This window comes from Melanostigma gelatinosum, assembly GCF_949748355.1.
Source record: "Melanostigma gelatinosum genome assembly, chromosome: 21".
Lineage (NCBI taxonomy): Eukaryota > Metazoa > Chordata > Actinopteri > Perciformes > Zoarcidae > Melanostigma > Melanostigma gelatinosum.
The window spans coordinates 7880099-7901934 of record NC_136654.1 but is presented as its reverse complement, the minus strand read 5'-3'; the positions used below and the strand labels follow the sequence as shown (position 1 = coordinate 7901934).

The 21836-nt window shown below is 46.3% G+C and overlaps 3 protein-coding genes across 4 annotated transcripts; all 3 read right to left on the bottom strand.

Moving 5' to 3' along the window:
* Nucleotides 1-279: 279 nt before the first annotated feature.
* pgap3 (post-GPI attachment to proteins phospholipase 3) lies at nt 280-5124 on the bottom strand. Of its 2 annotated transcripts, XR_013772950.1 has the most exons (9): nt 4741-5124; nt 4133-4230; nt 3845-3997; nt 3653-3715; nt 3379-3440; nt 3061-3197; nt 2732-2936; nt 1459-2553; nt 280-1346 (listed from the first exon to the last, which is right to left on the bottom strand). XR_013772950.1 is itself a non-coding variant. In XM_079293125.1 (8 exons), the coding sequence occupies exons 1-8, from the start codon at nt 5018-5020 to the stop codon at nt 2490-2492; spliced, it is 1062 nt and encodes a 353-aa protein (XP_079149251.1). In that variant the 5' UTR covers nt 5021-5124; the 3' UTR covers nt 280-2489. The 2 variants fall into 2 exon arrangements, 1 of the variants encoding a protein (XP_079149251.1); XM_079293125.1 differs by having other exon boundaries at nt 280-2553.
* Nucleotides 5125-7972: 2848 nt separating this feature from the next.
* mylpfb (myosin light chain, phosphorylatable, fast skeletal muscle b) lies at nt 7973-11395 on the bottom strand. Its single transcript, XM_079293486.1, has 6 exons — nt 11242-11395; nt 10562-10660; nt 9372-9552; nt 9209-9287; nt 9049-9097; nt 7973-8956 (listed from the first exon to the last, which is right to left on the bottom strand). Exons 1-6 carry the CDS (start codon nt 11242-11244, stop codon nt 8855-8857), a joined length of 513 nt encoding a protein of 170 aa, XP_079149612.1. The 5' UTR covers nt 11245-11395; the 3' UTR covers nt 7973-8854.
* Nucleotides 11396-12838: 1443 nt separating this feature from the next.
* On the bottom strand, nt 12839-21696 carry LOC306795125 (sesquipedalian-1-like). The gene is made up of 4 exons (XM_079293499.1): nt 21526-21696; nt 20995-21105; nt 20203-20506; nt 12839-13750 (listed from the first exon to the last, which is right to left on the bottom strand). The coding sequence occupies exons 2-4, from the start codon at nt 21073-21075 to the stop codon at nt 13317-13319; spliced, it is 819 nt and encodes a 272-aa protein (XP_079149625.1). The 5' UTR covers nt 21076-21105; nt 21526-21696; the 3' UTR covers nt 12839-13316.
* Nucleotides 21697-21836: the final 140 nt, after the last annotated feature.

Genomic DNA, 21836 nt, shown 5'->3' with positions numbered 1-21836 from the left:
TTTTTCTTTTCTTCTTACCTCTATGCTGGGAACCATTGGACTAAACCGGAGCCAGTGATTGTTGAAAGGTGGTTAACTGAACTAATATATACCAAAAAAAAAGCGAAGAGGTTCTTAAAAGTGTCTTTGGTATGTACAGATCTTTTTCCCGCTCGTCTACCAACATTTATCATTGCTGGAGAAGCAGTAAAACAAGATAATTGAAGAGGAGAATCACATTCACAGGTTAAAATAAACACACTTAATTCCTTATCAACAAAGAACACTTTTATTTGTTCCATTTCTTTCAGTTGTTTTTGGGTCAAATAGTAGATGTGAGGTGGAGGAAAGTGCACTCAGTAGGAGAGGTGATGGTTCACAGGGCAGCAGGCAGGGGGCAGCAGATGAGTGCGGGAAGAGGAGGCGTGGTTATCGGTGAGGAAGATGGAAATAAACAATGATTTACAGAGCAAAACCCAGGAAACCTTTAACTTATTACAACAGAAACCAATGACATGAGTTAGCAAGTTTCTTACCAGCAGTCAGATCACTTTCAGCTTTGAATAGACTTGAGATTTAGGAATTCATTTAAATTAGATTTTGTTGTTCTTGCTTTTTAAGAGGGCCACAGACGGCATTCAATAAAGGTCAGTGGTTAATAAACATCACTGCATCTGAGAATATGAACAGTTCGGGCAAATAATAATTAGAATATGCACTATATAAGGCCCCCCCCCCCCCCATCACAGGCTGTCAGCAAAGCTAAATGTATCCATCGTCTCACACACATTCCCACAGCAAACCTCTAACATGGTATATATATAAATACACACACACACATCAGTAGTTTTACAAATGGATCCAGAACAATCTCGCTCTCTCTCTCTCACACACACACACACACACACACACACATACAGTGATTCGGTTTACGATGGCAAAAACAACACAATGTGGAGTCAAGGCAACGTGTACACAACAAACTGTACTGGTCATTGTTCTCTCACAGAAATACAAAAGCATGGGCAGAATTTCAAAAAAACAAAAATGCACGTGCATGTACACACACGTGTAAAGTGCACATATGGAAGAGAACCTGTGAGGGATGAAGACATACATGGTATGAATTCAAGAGGCTTTTTTTTTGGTGCCAACTCTGAGAGGAAAATAAAGATTTGATAAAGACAGAAGAGATATATGCTCACTGACGAGCAGGTTTGATACGATATGTAAGGCAGACATGGAGTGATGGGGAGTGTTTTTACATGATGGGACAGTTATCTGAACAGCAGCTGGTTGTGTGTGTCATTGTGAGGATCATTACAGCAAGAAATGCAATCAAATCCAAATAGGCGTCAAACCAACACCTAAACACACACACACACACACACACACACACACACACACACACACACACACACACACACACACACACACACACACACACACACACACACACACACACACACACACACACACACACACACACACACACACACACACACACACACACACACACACACCACCTAACCCCAGAATTTATTAGAAACTCTTGATGGAAAAAAAAAAAGCCCCCAGCTTCCTGTTGCAGCTTATTTCTCCTACCTCAGTCATGTTCTCCCTCTCCTCACAGTCAAAGGCAATCCAGGTGAATGAAAACAATATTTTCATTTTATGATCATCCGCCATATCCCACCCCAAAAAAAAAAAAAAAAAGAATCAAGTCATCAAAGAATCAACAGAATAAAACACACAAATTGGTCAAGGAATTAAAACAACGAAGGCAGCTGATAAAAATTAAAATAGAAATTATACAAAAGAGTATAAGAGACAAAAGCAGCAGTGGAAACAATGCAGGCACAAAAATACATGTGTGATGGTGAGAAAAAAACCCCAGTCAGCTAGAATGGCCTCCAAACACAACCCCCCCGCTCTCTCTCTAGAACAATCCACTGGCAGCCCACCTCACAAGGGGGAACTCTCTGTGTCCGCCAGTCCACTTTTAGCACAGCTGTACCCTGATTCATGCCGTACCGAGCGCAGTACGTTATGATGGCCTGGCAAGGGATTTGGTGCCATCTATTGTCAGCCACAGCAAACTGCCACTAAGCATCCAAGACACCCAAGAGAGTAAAATCATCGGTTCAGGGGATCAATTTCAGAAGCACACAAGGTTCGAAGGAAACAGGATATGAAACCCAATCATCACAGTTTTCTGTGCTAGAACACGAAACCTTTCCCTTCATCCTGTTTTGCTGATAAACGGCAAAAGAATGGTAGAGCAGAGCACAAGGCAAAGTTAAGTAGAGAACGTAACCCCCCCCCCCCCAAATAAATACTAAAAATGATAAAAACAAGAGACTTGTAAACATATTCTACTTTGATGGAAGTCAATGTGGTGTCATGCCTGTCATCTGGGAGGCTGGGGCTACTTCCGTGTTCGGGTGTCCGGCTGCCCTGATTGGAGACGTGCGAAGGTGAAGGCGTGGTGAAGAGGTGATGAGCTCCTCCTACTCGACTTTGACGCCCATCTTCTCTGTGTTTAGTAGGTAGAGGCTGTCGTCTATCAGGAAACTGGAGGCAGAATGAAGTAAGGATCATTTATCTCCATTAATAACCCTTTTAAGTCTCTCCTTTCATACACACCTAAAATAAACAATTTCTTTCTTTATTTCAAGGCAAGAACATAAATCTTCTTTTCTTTTCCAGATACTGCCTGAAACACACAAGTCAAGCACTCGAGGGGACGAACCTGTAGAAAAGGAAGTGCACTGGTATTGTGCTGAGGTGCCACACAGCGTGAGCATCTAGGACCCAGAGCATTGGGGGGAAGTCCAGCAGCTCCAGCAGGGCCAGACCATGAAGCAGCAGCACCACCAGGCCGCACTTCCACCAGTACGGCAGGGTCCGCCGGTTCTGCCAGCACCAACACAGCCACCACAGGAGGTTCACCATGCCTTTAAAGACGAAAAACAGGCAACAATGACGTTAGATGAACGCAACTATCAAATGAAGTTAAAATGAAGTTATTACAAGCAGCCAGATATGAAGTTTAATATGACTCTGGAGCAGCTGCCGTACCGATGGCGACGTTAGCAGCCATGTTGTAGCCGTAGTCGAAACTGACAAAGGTCAAGAAGGACACATGCGAAGTGAAGGCCAGGATGAGCAGGACTCCCACCATGCTGGACACCACAGGTCGCCTCAGACCCAACGTTCTGACAAAGACAGTGTGAACAATGGATTAACAGACAGTATTACATTTTACATTAACCATAACATAAGAGTCCCAGAAGATGGTTTTGTCTTCCACTTCAGGGACAGAAGCTGCGACCATGTTTGAACTTCTATGACGGTACAAATGAGAATATTTGTAGGAATACCTGTTTTAAAGCTTACCTGACACAGCATAGGTAGATGGAGTAAAGAATGACCGCTGTCGCACAGAAATAGTCCATTTTCTAAAAGAGAATATCACAGAGACAAAAAACATAATCAAAAAAAGACTTATATGTTCTTGAAAACAAACGGCATCAGTAGCGGCATAAGGCGGTTACTGATTAGCTAAGCAATAAAACACAACATCAGCCTGTGGTCTGTCAGATCAAAGGATATTTCTGCAGCTTGCCCCTCTGTTTATGATAAAGCTATCTAGGCAATCAACAAGCATTACCTCTGTGAGATAGGTGTCCCGAGTGTGAAAAACTGTGGACCAGAACCAGGCGTTAAGAGAAACCTAAAGAACAACACAGGCACTTGTTAAATACGCACGGTACATTTTGCCATGAGTGTAAAGACACAGTAGTGTGTGTGTGTGTGTGTGTGTGTGTGTGTATGTATCTGTGCCAAGTGCTCTCCATCTCACCAGAGAGAAGGCGTTGATGGTGTGGTACATGGGGCTCTGGCGTGGCACCGTGCTCCGATAGCGCAGCAGCATGAGGAGGCAAGCCAAACCATTGAGCAGGGAGGCCAGGGCAGAAGCTGGCTCCTCAAAACACAGGAAGCGCACAAATGGCCACTATGAGAAATAAAATGTATTTCACATTTGACTCATATCGGTTAAAACCAACAACACTGGAGCACTTGTTCTACTCTGGCCTTATTCTGATAGAATCTACTGATGCACACACGGGCCTCTGTAAGAAGCACCAACCTTGCCGTGGAACTGTGGGATCGTGTACCCCTCGGCCTGGTAAAGGCCCACGGTGGTCCACATGCACTGATAGCGGCAATCGTCGCGGCATGCCCAACCTGCAACACCGGAGGGAGGAGCACAGGTCATATCCATCCAAGTTCAATTCAATGGGTACAAATATTCTACTACTTCTGGATTTCAATTTTCTGGTTGGATTACACGGTATCAACTGCTTCTTCTTTTCTAAATGTTGTGTTTTCTCACACTGACTCACTGTACATATGCTAATGATGGACTGAGGGTGGAGTACAGACAACACAACATACAATAGGCCTTCTGGGACACCTTGTTCAGGCAGAAAAACTGGCTTTAAACTCTCACGCAGTGTCACACATGAAACGTCAAAGATGAGACAATATACTGCGTTAAAAATCAGATTGCAGCCATGACATACGAAGCTAGATGGATGAGTAAACGCATGCATGTTAACTGTTAGCAAAGACAGTCAATGGGTGAGTATAGCAGGGTGTTATCGCCAAGTATATTGGGTAACGTTACTCTGTTTAGAAATATGCAGACTGCTAGCAAGCTAAATTAGCTTAATTTAGCTACCAACAACAACTCACCTGTGAGCGCCATATACTGCGGCTGTGCAGACTGAAAGCCCCGTAGCTGAGCTCCGGTGCAGTTAGTCCGGACACATTGCTTCACACAGTCTCGATACACCGGCTCCTTGTCGCCTTGAGAAGACTGTACGGTGTGCACCGACATCAGCAGCAGGACGACAGTGGCCGCCACAGCGGGAAGTCTGACAGATGTGCAGCGGGGCAGCGCTGAGGCCATGGTGGTGGCGGTGGGTCTCGGCCCGTGAGGACTCACAAAGGCACGGCGGGACGACAGCGGCATCGATGGCTTCCACAGCCGACGGTCCACATTACCAGAGAGCCATTCCTAGTTAGTGGTGACAAACCGGGCCTGAACTATGTTACAGTTACAGTACGTCCACTGTGTTCCCCTGTTCTCCTACCAAGGGGTCAAGTTTCACACTCACACATCGTTTCCGGCCGCCATTTTCCAAAATAATACATTCACTGGTGGACGTTTGTGGTCGCTTTTATTTTGAGCAACAAAACATCAAGTTACAGCTATAGTGTCAGTAATGTTCGGTCTAATATTTCCAATTAGCTTTAAGAAATAGCTCTTGTTTTGCGAGTACACCTATTTGCCAAATTCAGTACCGGTATTTGAAATTTACATATTTCAATTTTTTATTTTGAAGGCAGAACGTTTTGTTTATTATTTCTACATCCTGTTCTGCTTTCAGCGTCACCATGTCACGTGATTCATTGATCTATTGATTTTGTGAATGCGTATAAATATATTAAATGGTTGTGCGATATAATATTTTTTTTTGTTTATTACAGTATAGGATTTTGATACACAAATAGTCAAAATAATAACAAAAACAATAATAACTGGTGATAATAGTAAAAATAACAATAACAACAACAATAATGATAATGACAATGATAATATGCAAAGTACAGGTAGAAAAAAAATTTGTATGGTATGTAATTGGTATGTAATTTATGATGTAATATCGTTGACAAGCAAAGGGAACTGTTTTTAAATGCCAGGGAGCCACTGGTCCAAGACCAGTGTAACATTAACAGGTGTCTTCCCTGCTGTAGAAAAGTATTGTCTCACTGTGTTTACACACTCATTCATCACCAGTCACTTTCCACTGCCTGTCAACATCAGTGTTTTGCAAATGGTAAATAAACACGCCTTTCATGTAAATCAAGTGGTTCAAAGCAGAACTATCAGTCACTCCTTTTTGTTTGAACCCGTGAAAACATATTTCTCATCTGTTTGTGAAACTCAGATATAAAACAGTTTGTCAATCACTGTGACTCTAGATGGATATATTGTATGCAGCTACTATAAACATGGTGACATATAAAGTATTACATTGTCACACTGTATGCTCTGAAAACTGAGGTTGTATAATGTTCATTTGTGCTTCCACCTTTTTAGCCAGTCCAGTTTTCCCAGATTGATCAAATGCAGGATGAGTGAAGTTGTGTTCCCTGTGAAAGTGATGCCCATCACTGGAACCATCAGAAGACAAAACATGCTTTCATCAAAGCCCAGACAATTGCCCACCATCAGAGTAATTATTGGAGGAAAATAGGAAGTCATTGTCATAAAAATGTTGTTGATGATGATCTTCACAGCCTTCTTCTTCTGGGGGTGGATGTCTTTTCCTCCAAGTTTAGATCTCTTCAGGGTCCAGAGGATGGAGAAGTCACAAAATCCAACAACAGGGAGAATCAATGCAAAAAACAAGATTGGGAGGGGGTCATTGAAACCCAGATTAGGTCGGACAACAAAATATATTCCAGCAGCAACCGTCACAATCCAAACACCAACGGCCATCAGAACCCTGGGAGTCAAACTATTTCTCACCCGATAAGTAACAGGATGAACCACAGCCACGTAACAGTCCAGACAGATACATGATATGAAGAGAGGCCTCCCACAGAAATTGAATGTAAATAAGAAATAAATAATTTTGTCATACGTGCTGTTCGACTGTTGCAGGAGAGACACGCTTGGTAGAAGAAGGATCAAAAAAAGCCCATCCAAGACAGTGAGATTTGACACAAAGACATCATTGGGGGTTAATGAGGTTCCTTTTCTTAATTTCTGAAATATATCCAAAAGTATGACAACAGCTCCAGGAAATCCAAAAGCAAAGGAAACTACAGTGATAAATGACCAGAAGATGGAAACCCCCAGGCTTTCTTCACAGACAGCAGCTGTTGCATTAGTGATGTTCGGTAACCAAGACATCTGGATTTGTAGTATTGGTAACAAAAAAGCAGCGTAGACCTTTGTTTCACTCTCTTATTAATCAATTGTAAAGCACCTGCACCTACAGCAACTGAACACTTTAAGCCGACCTCTCGCTGTAAGTAAAATGACAATATGACAGCTGTGTTTGAGCGAGTTCTCTTGATTTGAATAGTGTATGTGCAGCAGTGAATGTCAAAGCCGCCAAGGCACACCACCATCTGTCAAATCTGTCTCCCAGACACACATTTTCCATACAGATTTGAATTTGTTTTGCTGTAAAATCAGGATGGGAAAATTATTACATCATGACATATTGTACCTCTGTTGAACAAGCGAATGAAATAGAACCTGCGCTGTCTTATATGTTTCCAGCCACAACTGCGGAATAAAAGCAGAAAGTCCACATTGACTTTAGAAAACATGACAATAACAGAAACACATCTGCAGCCAAGTTATATTAAATTGAATGTTGAATGCCAGCATTTCCGTTCCATTTATTTCATCATCAGTTTTCTGTATTGATGGTGATCAGGAGTGAGGGAGGTAGTGATAAGTGACAACAAGCTGTCATTAACACAGACATTATAAAAAAAATAAAAGGCTAAAAGTGCCTTGCTCAAGTTCACATGAGTTGTGTGCAGAATTTACAATGTACAGGCCGTCTCTGGAAAAACCACAGCTTTCTCCTTACCAGGTTATTCTTGTGGTGTCAGGTGTTTCCATTTTTGTGTCCCTCTGTCTTGCACATTTAGAGTAGTGAGTTGATACTGAATGGAGAAATGACACATTTGGTATATTTTTTACTTGGGGATTTAGATCACTTATCTACATTTTTTTTAGTCAACCTTTTAAAAGCAGGCTAATCAATCCGAACCTTGATAACGCTTCACCGTGTGCATATTACAGTCAGTGCTCCACAAGTCCAGGGTCAACCAGCAGTGGTACAGTGTCATCCACGCTCCCACTTAAACCAACAGACACAGTGTAATACGAAAGATGGTGGTTTTTTATTTGTACTTCTTTATTCGTTACAGACAAACACAGTCACAACAGGAGGAAACAGCAGTGAGCGGGAGGAGGAAGAGTCATGAACAAAGACGTTTTACTTTTGTTACTTTCCTTCCTGCTGCCCACTCACCATCTTTCACCATCTCTTTCCCTATTTACAAGATTTTGAAGGGAAAAAACCCCACGTTTTCCTATTTTTCACTGCAACTTTTCCCTTTCATCCTGTGTTTGAGAGAAGGAGTGACGGATTGAAGAGCGGGGCAGGCAAACTATTATAGTTCAGTACTCGCGCTCTTTTACTGTGCACTCCTCTCTATTGTCAAACAAAGGGACAAATCCAAGAAACACTCTATGTCAGGTTGAGACGAACAGACCACTTGGGTCAGGCTGCTTTACTTGTTTCAAGCAAGTGACTGTGCATGCACCACAGCACCCAAGCGGCACTTCTGACTGACCGCTGTATACACCGGACTGCATTATGAATGCACGCTGCATGTACTGTAGGTGTGATGCACGCACTGCTGGCCTCAACACAGAAGGACAGAATGCATGATGGGGGAAAAGATGAGAGACAACAGGCCGGGACAGAGATAGAGAGAGTGTTTCGGTGCCACAAGATTATTTTGTATTGGAAAATAATCCCGTGTCCCCCTGTTGGTGCTCACACACAAACAACCCACACGGCCTTCAGTCCTCTCACTGAGTATCTCAATAAATGAAAAGTCTTTTTGTAGTGAGCTGGCAAGCGGAAAGAGCGGACCGAGAGCGTGGAAGTGTGCAAGGAAGCCGCGTGGTCGGAGAAGAGGGAAGTGAGTAGATGGAGGGTCGAGTGCGGGGTTTTAACGGTGGTAGAGATCTTGAGAGAGGTGGATTTTACTCCTCCTTCTCCTCTCCGTGTGTGATGACGTAGCAGATGTTCTTGTAGTCCACATTTCCGGCCACATCAGGGGGGAAAGCAGCCCACAGGTTGGTCATCTGCATTGGGAGAGGTTAAAGACATGGCTTACAACCCTGAGCAACTGAAGGCAGAATGGAAATATGGGCGAGACAAAGACGGTTTAGCTCACCTCCTCAGCGGTGAACCTGTCGCACTGGGTGGTCAGGAGCTCCTGAAGTCTGGCGAGAGAAAACAGAGAAAAATACATCAGATTGTCTATCTTGATTCAAGATCACCACAAAGAGCAAAGGCTGTTGTGATAGACGGTAAGTCAAAAGTAAAGCCCTTACACTTCCTGCTTGATAGAGCCAGTGGCCTCGGGGTCCAGGACCTTGAAAGCGGTCACAATAACGTCCTCGGGGTCAGCACCTAAAAGTAAAAGCATGCCAATTAAATGAAATGAGACAAAAAGTGACAAAAGCACAGCTGCGTGAGTGTCATGTGTCAACACACCCTTCAGCTTCTCGCCGAACATGGTCAGGAAGACGGTGAAGTTGATGGGGCCGCTGGCCTCCTTGATCATGGCCTCCAGCTCCTCATTCTTCACATTCAGTTGGCCCATGGTGGCCAGCACGTCCCTGAGATCGTCCTTGCTGATGATGCCATCTCTGTTCTGGTCGATGATTGTGAAAGCCTGCCGGGGGACAGTGAGGTAAGACGAGAGAGCTTAGTCAGTAAATACAAATGTATTTGATTAGTTGGGGGCTGCACCGCCCAACTCCTCAGGTGACCTTAAGAAGCCATCAAAGTCCTGGTCATAAGACTTGCTCATGATGATTGTATGCGTGGGCCAGCCTGCCAACATGGTGGAGGCGTTCTCCACCTCGCGTCCCACATAGCTGGGCGTAGCACCCAGTGAAACCAAAGATGGCACTGCAAACCTTTTGGGACTTGGCAGCTGCTCCACCACTTGTCTTTCTAAGGTGTTAAAATGGTCTCGGAATGTGTGACAAGCCCATTGCGACATTTAAGGAGAAGGTATTGATTACAGCTGTCAAACCCCCCCCCCCCCCTTTCTTTTTTTGCCTTGTGGATGAATCTGATGACCCTGTCCCCAATGTTATTCCAGCTCCTGTCGCCATTGTATTCTCTTTTCTTTATACCTGTATACTAAGGGAAAGCCCCAGAGAGACCCCTTGTCATCTAATAACAGCAGCAATGTTCAAGTTCAGGAAGGTACTAAATTCTTTCATGTTAAGAAAAACATTCCTGAGGTACCAACAAAACATTTGTTTTCCTATTTCTCTTCCCCAAACACAGACTAAACTTTAGGATCTCAAATGTTTTCTTGTTCTTTCTACTTTGAGCCTCCCTTTCCTGCTTTGGCTAGTATTACTGTCCACCAGCTGTTGGGCGGCATTCCAGTGGGGTCACAGAGCAAGTGTTTCGAGATCAGAGGAGGATTACTGAGCTACTGTCATCGGAAAAACTCTGATTTAAAGTCCTGTCATGCTGACGGCGACATTCATGCTGTGATGCTGCCACCTGATGAGGTCTATAGCTGCAGAGGTCAAATGATACATGCAGCAGTCATGGCAGTGGACAATATGTCCCTTTTCTCACATGGCACAGAAAGACCTCAATTTGTAGTGGTGGAAAACTTTATCTTTGAAGTACGTGAGATGTGATGAAGAAAATGTTACCTCCTTGTACTCCTGGATCTGGCTCTGCTCAAACATGGAGAACACGTTGGAGGATCCACCCTCTCCCTGCTGCTGCCTCTTCTTGGCCTTCTTGGGTGCCTGGGAAATGAAAGGTAAAATACACTTTAAAACATACAGAACATCAATCAAACAGACTTCACTGTAAGTTGCAGTGATCCTGGCAAACTCGAAGCGAAAGAAAAACAAATAGGACGGCTGTCAGGCATGAGAGGTCAAAAACAAAAGGACGCAAAGGAGTCCTAAATTGCTTGTTTCAGTAACTTCTCCATCCGTATTGTGGGTAAGATCAATGAAAGGATGCTCAAAAAGTCTAATTAAATCACTGTCTGGCAGCATTTGCCAAACTGCCAAACTACCAAACAAATCACCTATTTTCATCCCAATCGTTGTTTTTTTTAACCCAATTTAGAGTCAAGTGCAATGTAATGGTTTTGGTAACGACTATAATAAGCCAGTGATCCCCCAAATTGTTTTTTTAGTAATTCATCACGGTTCAGGTTTGAGATGTTTAGCTCAAACCAGCAGATAAAGTTAAGACTGGGTCCAAATCCACAGTTTGGGAGAGACTGTTTCGTGGTCTGTTGGTAATCCAGATAGCAAATGTATCAGTGATGCTTTCATCTCATCAAAGATCCTACAGACAACATGGCCACACTCACCATCTCTCAAGTTTTTTTGGGGTTGTTGGTGGTCAAGAAGAGAAGCCTACGCCAAGCCGATGGGACTGACATGTAAGCACTGTCTCCGAGGGGCCTTATATACTAGCCCACGGGGGGCTAACTTTAGCCACACCATCAGGTTTGGCAGGAAAACAGAGCTGATGGAAAGTAAGAGAAAAGGGGAGGAGTGAAGAGGTGGCGGGACGGATCGGCTGACCGATGCTCCAAAATAGGCCCCAGGAGTCTTGGAATGAGGTGAATTCAATGCCAACACGCAGTCCCGACTTTGGTGTCATCTGTGGACTAATATGGCCAAACTGATAGGACATGCTGAGGGACAACTGATCTGCCTCTGAACCCCTCTTCTTCTTCTTCTTCTTCTTCTTCCTCATGACACACAGAGAGTCTTTGTTGTGGCTATTTTTGTTTCTTTTATATCCACCGTGAGAGAACAAAACCCAGCGTATGATGACAAGCTGCTGCTGCTCTACTTCCTTGATACACACACTCACACACACACACACTCACACACACGTATCGGATTAACAGCAATTAACAGACTCAAGCTGCTCAAGGTGCCAACATGTGTTTGCAGTTGACATATCCTGAAGTAATCATCTGACTACATGATAGCTTTGGTCTGAGGTTGGTGGCCGCTACCAGATCAGTAGTGGCCAGCCGGGTTTATAAACAGCGACGAAACCTGAAAGCAGTTGGCTGATGGATATTGGTCTTGCTCCAGCAATGACACGCGACTACTAGGCCTTACTACTTCTACTTCTGTTTGCTTTAAACAAAAGCTAGAGACAGCCTGCTGGTTTATTTTTCATGTTGTTTTGCGTCTGGTCGAGGTGAACAATGCCAGACACCTTTAGAAAATAAAGAAAAAGTTCAGAACAAGAATTGTTTCACAGCACATGCATGAGCACTAATTTGGGGTGTTCCTGGAGGTTCCCAGTATAGTTGCTTTCGAACAGGAGGACAGTAGCCCACCCACTTAACTCCATATATGAGCTCCATAGGCTGCCATCAATCACACGTATGTATTGAGATCCAGCACAAGTGTGAACTGATACTTTGGGACCAGTTTGCCAGGTTTTTTTTTGTATTCTGGGTGTTGATTTAATCTGATCCTAGGTCCTGCCACTGATTATTAAAAATCCGAGATCGTTATTTGCAGAGAAGGAAGCAAAAGTTAAATCCTAAATGAAGGTCGCGGGCAGCACAGCAGACACTTCAAGTATGGGCTTGAAGGTGACCGAGGGAGAAAGAGACCAAGCTCTGTCAAAGACCATACAACAAGACAGCTGTAGAGACTGAAATAGCGCTGCCTCCCCCCCACCATTCTCTTTCTCAGCCATTTTGAGTCTCGACTAAAATTCAAAAGACTTCACACCTCTTGGCCAGCTTTGCCGCCATACAAGTGCTCGTCCTTTTTTTACCCACACAGAGCTTTAATTCACTGGCTTACAGACACACTGGGTAGTTAAGTGATCAATAACACTTTACTGATTAACAGGGCTCGGTATCAAACCTCACTTTGGTATGAAAAATAAGCAATCAACAAAGCTGGCATCAAACATCTTGTTATCCTGTTTATTTATCATTTGATCAGTTCGGCGCTGAAATTGGAAAATCTCTGACCATTTTATTTTGGTTTCTTGTACAGCTGTTTGTGTTTGTGACAACATTGAACATTTGCTAAACGAAAACAAGGCTTTTGTAGAGAGGCAAGGCTATATGTCTTAACGGTTTCAGAAAAAGTATCATTAAGGTATCCGTACAGAAACTCAAGTCAAATGTAAGGAAATTTATTAAACTGTTTAATTTGATGTAACTGTTTTCTTTTTCTTTATTTCTGCAATCATGGAACAAAAAACGTGTCGGGTAAAGATCAATAGAGCAGTAAAAAATAAGCAAGAAATAAACAGTATGCTCTCGAACAAATATACCGGTACACAAATAAATCTCAACAATAACTGTTGTAGTTCTACTTCCTATATACATAATACTGTAGCTTAACAAGGCAACCACAGGTATTGGATTTAAGGTTTAGATAACGTTTAATTTGACACTTATCCAAAATCGATTAGGTTTTCATCCTGAACAACGACATTGCCTTGTCCCCTCTTCGACCAATCAGCAATCAGTCCCTTCACCTCTTTTCCAAAATCTTCATGCAACTTGGTAAAGTCCTCCTTGGTGCCTAAACAGACTCCTGACCAGTCCGTCAAAGGCAGAGCAGGAGTGTTAACAGGCACAACATTGGCGCTCCTCTTGGGCCAGAGTTTGGGCGATCTCTTACAGGCTGACTTGGACGAAATGGTCGTAGGTTGAAGCATCTGATTGGAGCTCAGGCTGGGTCCTGCCCCCACACCTGCTGCTAGATACGAAGGTAGCGTCGCAGGCAGTGAGCGCTGATGGGCTGCAGGGTATCCCGCTTCTGCTGTGCTGACATTTGGCACGATGAACGGGTTGGATGGTTCACTGGAGAACTCCACTAATGCATCTGAGGAAAAGAGCGAATGAGACAAGCAGAGAAATGCATAAATAACAGCTGACGTTACATAAACAGAGAGGCTAAAGCTTTTGTTTTCTTGTATTTTAGAGTAACCACTTCATTTAGCAAGGCTGCAAAATCAGAGGGTAGGAAGTGGAAGTCACACTTTAACTATGACCAGCATCACTCTTGGCACACTTGGCACCAAAATGTCTCTTTCTAAACCTAAACGTAAGGTTGAGCCGGAGCCGAAGACGGTTTCAAGAACGGCGGAACACTGATCATTCTTCCGTGGCCTTTAATGAGACTGTGACTTACCATCAGAGTTCATTTTTACAATTACAATCAAATACAACAAAACAACAAACGAAAGTTACGGACGTAACTACGGTTCTATGAATCCTGGATGACCGCCAGAGGCAGTGCTTAACACTGGATGTATCCCGTCTCGCGCATGCGCAGGTCGAATATTTATATCAACAAAGTCACGTGTGACCTCGGATGACCACCGTCATCTATAAGTTCCGGTGTCATCCTGAGCTCAGTCCTATGGAATCTTCTCGCGAGTTCACGGGATTCCGAGTGACCAAGAACTCTGGCGGTCATCCAGGATTCATAGAACCGTAGTTACGTCCGTAACTTTCGTTCTATTTCATCCTTACTGACCGCCAGAGGCAGTGCTTAACACTGGATGACTTATACCAAAAGAGTCACGAGGAAGCACAGTAACTACCCCTTATAGCTCCGGCAGAGAAAATTGGCCAAGAACCCTCCCCAGTGGGTGAGGGCCGGCAACGTTAACTCTGTAGTGTTTGGTGAATGTGCTCGGCGATGCCCATGAGGCCGCCGCACATGTATCCCCCACAGGCACACCACTCAGGCTTGCCCTCGGTGTGGAGACACTCTTGGTAGTGACCCTTCACCCCGGATGGCCGAGCGCAGCCGCTCGCCTTGTATGTATCGGCAATGGCCTCCACTATCCAGTGGGACAGGTGCCGTTTTTCCTTTTTCCCTTAAAAAGGAGCACAGCCCTTCTTAGGCTCACCATAACTGACTATGCAGGCGGTGGCTGCCATATAAGCTCTGAGGGCCCACACTGGGCACAGCAGCCTTGACCTCTCCTCTCCCGATGGGGGAGGGGGGGGGGGTCAACTTTGCCAGCTGGATAGGCCGGTTTATATGTGAACGTATCCACCCCCTTGGGAGAAACACTGCCTTAGGCCAGAAAGTGACACCCAAGCCATCTGAGTTCCACCTCAGACATGATTCTTCCACTGATAGGGCATGCAGCTCGCCCCCACATTGAGCTGAATTGACAGCAAGGAGAAAACCGTCTTGCTGATAGCCATCTAGGCTCCGCCTGTGCCAGGGGTTCAAAAGGACAAGCATAAGCTGTCCTTTTGTACCAAGGGTAGGTCCCATGCAGGGGAGACCGGCCCTTATCCAGGAGAGACTGTAGAAACTCAGTACAGCAGGCACGGGGCGCTGTACTGGGACCTTGTTCTGAGCCGCACACTAGTCGGAGAACAGCTTCCACCTGTTTATTGTACTGCAGGCAGGTAGACCGCGCACTGGCATTCAGAATAGTCCGTCAGACTGGTTCTATGCAGCCACTCAGCATCCGGTCGGGCCCTCCCGTGACCCCTAATTGAAGGCGGCAGGGATTGGAATGCCAAATCCGACCCTCTAGTTGCGACAGGAGATCCCTCCTGTCGGGGAAGAACTCTGACAAGCTTACAGCAAAAGCAGAGGGAATGGTGGAAAGGCATAAAGAAGATCCTCTGGCCACGTGTGAGCCAGGGCATCTTGACCCAGAGGGCTGGTCCTCCGTCAGGGAGACCCAGTGGGGGCAGTGGGTCGACACGTCTGGCTGCAGCCGCCACTCTCCCGGTGGAGGCTTGTAACGGAACAGGAAAACCACAACCTTGTTCCATTCTCCTGGTGGGTACATTGCCCACAGGCTGGTCAGGCGAGGGGCCTCCCAAGTCAGAAGGCCACGGTGATCCCCGTAGCAACTTCTGCAGATCTGGTGCCCCATCGATAGTTCATGGGAAATCACAGCAGAGGTGCTGTCCACCGGACAAGCACATGCTTTCCCTTCAACATGGAAGGAAGTGCTCGAGCGCTAGCTCTAGAACCTGGACCTGCGGTCTTTCAGCAGACAACTGCCCCCAGGCTGTCCCGTTCTGTCACCCTGCACCCGCCTTGAGAGGCAGGTAACTGTTGTGACAATCTCCTGGTGGAATGGAACCGAGCCCCTGGGGCTCGGTTCCTGGGACACTGTTCGCCAGATATGCACTCCCTCCATGGGGATAGTGAATAGATGAATAGACACTGTTTCGATAATATTATTGCCCTGTATCTGTGCCACTTGGCATCCAAGTGAAGGCTGTTCAGCCATCCGCACTGGGGCGACAGACAGGCCCTCATAGGGCCACCCTAATGAAGGTTATGCTCTGAGAAGGGCTCAGGTAGCTCCTCTCCATGTTCACCTTGAGGCCTACCGGGCCACGTGAGAGAAGGCGAGCAGTGTCCTGTGGCGCCTGAAGCCGGGACGGCGCCTAGGTCAGCCAGTTGTCTAAGTACGGCAGTATGTTCACGCCCTGCGATTGCAGGGGGAAAGGACAGCAGTAACACACTGTGGACACCCCTGGGGAGATGGGAGAGTCCGAATGGAAGCACCCAGGACTGAAAGTTGTGGTGACGCACCATGGGAACAGGCGTCGATAGACGTGCACCACTCTCCCTTGGAAATCCGCTGATGGGAGAAAGAACCCTGACAGCCGGCCTGGAGACATCTCCTGGCACCCCTGCCGGGGGGGACGGGGACGTAAGTAGGGTTGTATAGGTAGCGGTCCGGCCTCTCAGCAGGACGCCGAGGCCTGTTGCGCTACTAGGGTAAGCTGGAGGCTGAGAAACGGCCTTGTGGGCCAAAAATGGGACCCCTAGGTCTGGGGGTGCAGGCATGTCCCTGCAAAGACCAGAGAACTGCTGCCAGGTCTGGCTAGCTCTAACAGTCCGCTGAAGCGCCTGTACAGCAGCTGACTCGAACAGCTCACCAGGCTCCACTGGGACAGTATGGAGGGTCCTCCTACATGTCTCAGATAGGGGTGACTGCGCCAGCCAAACCTGGCGGCGAGTCTGAACCAGGGTGGACATCATCCATCCACGTTCCCTCGATATGAGCGCAAACGCCTGCAATGAAGCATCACTGAGCAGAAGCGTCGAAGTAGCCCGCTGCAGAGAATCTGCGAGGGAAAGCATGAGGTGGGAGAGGGAGTTGTCGATACGGTGCACAGCGCTGCTGTGTCCTAAGCCCTGGATAGCAGGTCATCTTTGACCCGACATTGGGTCGAGGGCACCTGGCATCGGGCCTCAGAGTCTCCTCAGGGGAAACTGATGGACGCCATAGTCGTCGAACTGGCTGGCATACGTGCAAGGCCAGATTTGCCACCTCCTGCATGGTCTGATGTAAGGCGGGAGAGAGCCCTGGTGTCTCCACCATGCACGCAACTCCCTCAGATATTCCTCGGAGGGAGGAACAGAAAAGGTGGTGAGGGCGGGAAGGTGCCTGAAGAAGGCACTCACAGGTGGATGCTCCAGCTGCTGTGTATGCCCGGCGTGCAAGCGCCATACCAATGACCAGGGTAGGTTGGTCTGGATTCAGCTGCCCTGACAGGGGGAGGTAGACCTCCCGCATCAGGTGTTCCACTTCGGCCAGCCTAGCAGACCTTACTGCTCAAGGCGTGATGCCGCAGGTCCTGCCTGGGTTCTCCCTGCTAGGGCAAGAGGTCAGGGCCGTCCTCCGGCTGAAGAGGAGCTATACAGGTCCTACAGCCGGGAGAGTTGAACATGGCCGCGATTCTGGTGGAACCCTTGTCCCACTAGTTTATGCGGAATTCCCAATCAGTCCGAGCGAGAGCGCTCTGCTGAAGGTTGAGAGAACAGGCAGGGGGCAGTCAGTGGCGAGTGATCCTTCGGACACTCTTCCCTTAGCCAGCCGCTGCGGATATTGGTGACCCACCAGTTAGCCTGAGCGAGAGCACTCTGCAACTGCGGAAACAGGTCAGGCAAAGTCCTTATAGTGAGAGGGGCGAGGACACTCTCTAAGCCCACTCTCTTCACTAAGATAGTTGCTGCAGATATTAGTGTCCCCCCAGTTAGCTTGAGCGAGAGCACTCTGTTACCGTAAAAACGGACAAAACAGACCACAGTCCGTACAGTGAGAGGGGAGCGAGGACACTCTTCACTAAGATAGTTGCTGCCGATATTGGTGTCCCACCAGTTAGCTTGAGCGAGAGCACTCTGCCACTGTGGAAACAGGTCAGGCAAAGTCCTTATAGTGAGAGGGGCGAGGACACTCTTCACTAAACTAGTTGCTGCCGATATTGGTGTCCCACCAGTTAGCTTGAGCGAGAGCACTCTGCTACTGTGAAAAACGGACAAAAAGAACACAGTCCTTACAGTGAGAGGGGAGCGAGGACACTCTTCACTAAGACAGCTGCTGCAGATATTGGTGTCCCACCAGTTAGCTTGAGCGAGAGCACTCTGCTACTGTGAAAACGGACAAAAAAACCCACAGTCCTTACAGTGCGAGGACACTCTCCACTTGGACAGGCGCTGTAACTCTTGGTGTGCTACCAGTTAGCCTGAGCGAGGGCACTCTGCTAACTGATATCCGCTACCGATATGTCCATAATGTTTACAACAATCAATGGACACACCGAGTATTAGCTTCTAGTTAGCCGGAGCGAACTCGACAGCCGTAATGCGTCAAAACCATCCATGGGCACAACCTCAATGCTGATTTAGTACAACTAGCATTCACCGAGTTAGCCTGAGCGAGCACATTCCGCTAACTGTGATCGTTGTAATGCTACAAAGTTGATGGCCACAGCCCCAGTACCAGCTTTGTTTATCTAGTTTCCCACTGAGTTAACCTGAGCGAGGACGCTCTGTTAACTGTGACAGCCGTAAGGATACAAAGTTGCTGGACGCAGTCCCAGTCTCAGCTTTTGTTTAGCTAGTTTCCCACTGAGTTAACCTGAGCGAGGACGCTCTGTTAACTGTGACAGCTGTAAGGATACAAAGTTGATGGCTACAGCCCCAGTATCAGCTTTGTTTAGCTAGTTTTCCACTGAGTTAACCTGAGCGAGGACGCTCTGTTAACTGTGACAGCCGTAAGGATACAAAGTTGATGGACGCAGTCCCAGTATCAGCCCTGTTTAGCTAGTTTCCCACTGAGTTAACCTGAGCGAGGACGCTCTGTTAACTGTGACAGCTCTGTTAACTGTGACAGCCGTAAGGATACAAAGTTGATGGACGCAGTCCCAGTATCAGCTTTTGTTTTAGCTAGTTTCCCACTGAGTTAACCTGAGCGAGGACGCTCTGTTAACTGTGACAGCTGTAAGGATACAAAGTTGATGGCTACAGCCCCAGTATCAGCTTTGTTTAGCTAGCCAGCTAGCATCCAAGTTAGCCTGAGTGAAGACACTGCTAACTGCGAATTACGTCAGATGTAAAGATTAAATCTCCATGTACACAACGCCAATGCGGACTAGTGTCTCACAAAGTTTGCCTGAGCAGGAACACTCTGCTAACTGTGATAGCCGTAACACTGTGAAGGGCGGGCCGACAGCGTAATTCTACGCTCTCGTTAGCGCGCCACTCGATTACTAGAGCGGAAGCGCTCTGCCAACCGTGGAACAAACAACTGTTATAGAAAACAATGTTAATCGATCTTACCGATTGCTGTCATCACGACTTAGCTGACCCTGATCAGACTGGTGACGACCGATGATAGGGGCGGCCACCAGTCCGGGGCTCGATGTCCGAACGGCGAACACACCGTTCCCTCCGAAGAGGGACAGCTCGTCGCAGCCTTTGGAGGGCGAGAGAACCGCAACTCCGACCGGTAGTCACAAGGCTACAGCGACGAGCTCTAATATGTCTTGATCGTAGACACATCCTTGTTTAAGCTACCATGGTAGCTAACCTGCGACGCGAGAAGAAAAAAAGGACTGAGCTCAGGATGACACCGGAACTTATAGATGACGGTGGTCATCCGAGGTCACACGTGACTTTGTTGATATAAATATTCGACCTGCGCATGCGCGAGACGGGATACATCCAGTGTTAAGCACTGCCTCTGGCGGTCAGTAAGGATGAAATAGAACTGCACCCTCAAAACTATGACAGAGTTGAAATAACCCCTTTTTAATAAAGTTTTAAAAAACGTAGATTGCGCCAACCTTGACTCAATGTGTTCACAATGTCTGCGACAGACTGACGTTACGAGATTATGATGTCTGCCTACTATGTGCCATGATGTGCATGCCGTGTGATGTGGAGGCTGTAAACAACGAGGCCTCACACAGCTGCTCTCTGGAACAAAGGCAGCTTTCTCTCTTCCCCCCCCCCCCACAGACAGGAGGAGACACTCCAGCCTGTCTGTGTCTCACCTTTGTACTTCTTCTCCAGGTCCATCACCAGCAGGGCCAGGTAGCTGTGGTTGGCCGACAGCAGGGCTTTGATCCAGCTCTCCTGACTGGCCTGGTCCTCGGCAGAAAACTTGTACGTCCGCAGTCCCGGCTCGCTCCACACCAGCGAGAAGGCAAACTGCTCCTCGGACTCACACAGCTGGATGGTGCAGCCCTCCAGAACAATCACTCCTGTCACGTCCCGGTCAGCCGGCCGGTCCTTGTAGAAGAGGAGGTTCCCCTTCAGCACGCACCAGCGCTTCTGATAGGAAGTCTTTCTCTCGCCCTGTGTGACAATTGTGCCAACTGTGGTTTACTCACCCATGTACAAATTACTAATTTACTCAACTTCTTACATAACAGTTGGTGGTGAAATAAGTTTTATGAAATACACCAAAAAGGGGAAGTGACATTTTTGTTGTTTTTGAATATTACCGGCAGTCATTATTTTGACATTGACAGCCTTCCATTCAAGGTATCTCTGTTCAATTTCATGTACTTTTATGTGCCTGATAATGATTAATTATAGCGTTGTAATACTTGAATCCAAATGATTTCGTGCAAAGCACTTTGCAACTTTGCTTTGAAGGCTGCCTGTCAATAAAGTTATAAAGATGGTGTTTCAAATATTACAGGCAACGTTGTTATTGTTGGGTGAGTAAAACCTCAACTCCATTTAGTTAGTTATTGAAAAGGCAAAAAATAAAAACATGTGGGCTGCTTCCTCTTCCATTTGGATATTAGTATTATTATTTTGTTATTGTATTTCCCTACCTTCTTGGAGAGGTACCCTTCTTTGTCCACCTGTGAGGTGCAAGATTCAAAATAGGTGACAATTTTTTCATGAATCTTCATTTCTACATCACAGGCTGCTTTCACCTGAACCTGCAACATAGACGAAACAACAACACTTTATCCTGGGCTACTTACCCATTTATTACTCATGTCTGTTCATGGAGAACTAATAACGAGTTTAATAATTCACAGTTAAGCTCGTGTCTGTGGGGAAAATACGTTTCCAGTGTTGCAATAAGGAAATGCTGCACATCCACCGATGTAATACTTATAAACACTAAACAAGGCGACACCGGTTATTATCGGTAATAGATGGAAACACGCCGAACGGACCGCCATTAATATCTCGCCCACTGTTTTTAATGCGGTGACGTCTTTTACCGTCCGTGTTACCGTCTGTTACCCGTTAATACGTGACTCGTGAATTTCGGTTTCCGTTTGTAAAATGTTTAACTTTAACTTGAGAGAAAGAGAGTATTTCTCTCCCCCACATGGTTCTTTATTGCTCACCTTTCAGAAGTGTGCAACGTTGTTGCAGGTTCCCCCTCTGGGTGTGTGTCAATCACTTCCTGGTGGACAAGGTGAGGGCAGCTCCACGTCAGCTGTGGGCTAAGTCAACCATAGAGGAACTTACTTTAGCCTAAAGACAACTGTTTTATGATGAAAAGCATTCAAAAATAATATAGCCTATGTTAACACTGTCTTTACACCAATAACTGTATCCATAAATGTCCTTTCCAAAGGGATTTGCATTAGAAAAATAGCTTAAATTAACAAGTACAAGTATCTGCTAAAGCAGTCTGGCATGGTGGCCCCAGACT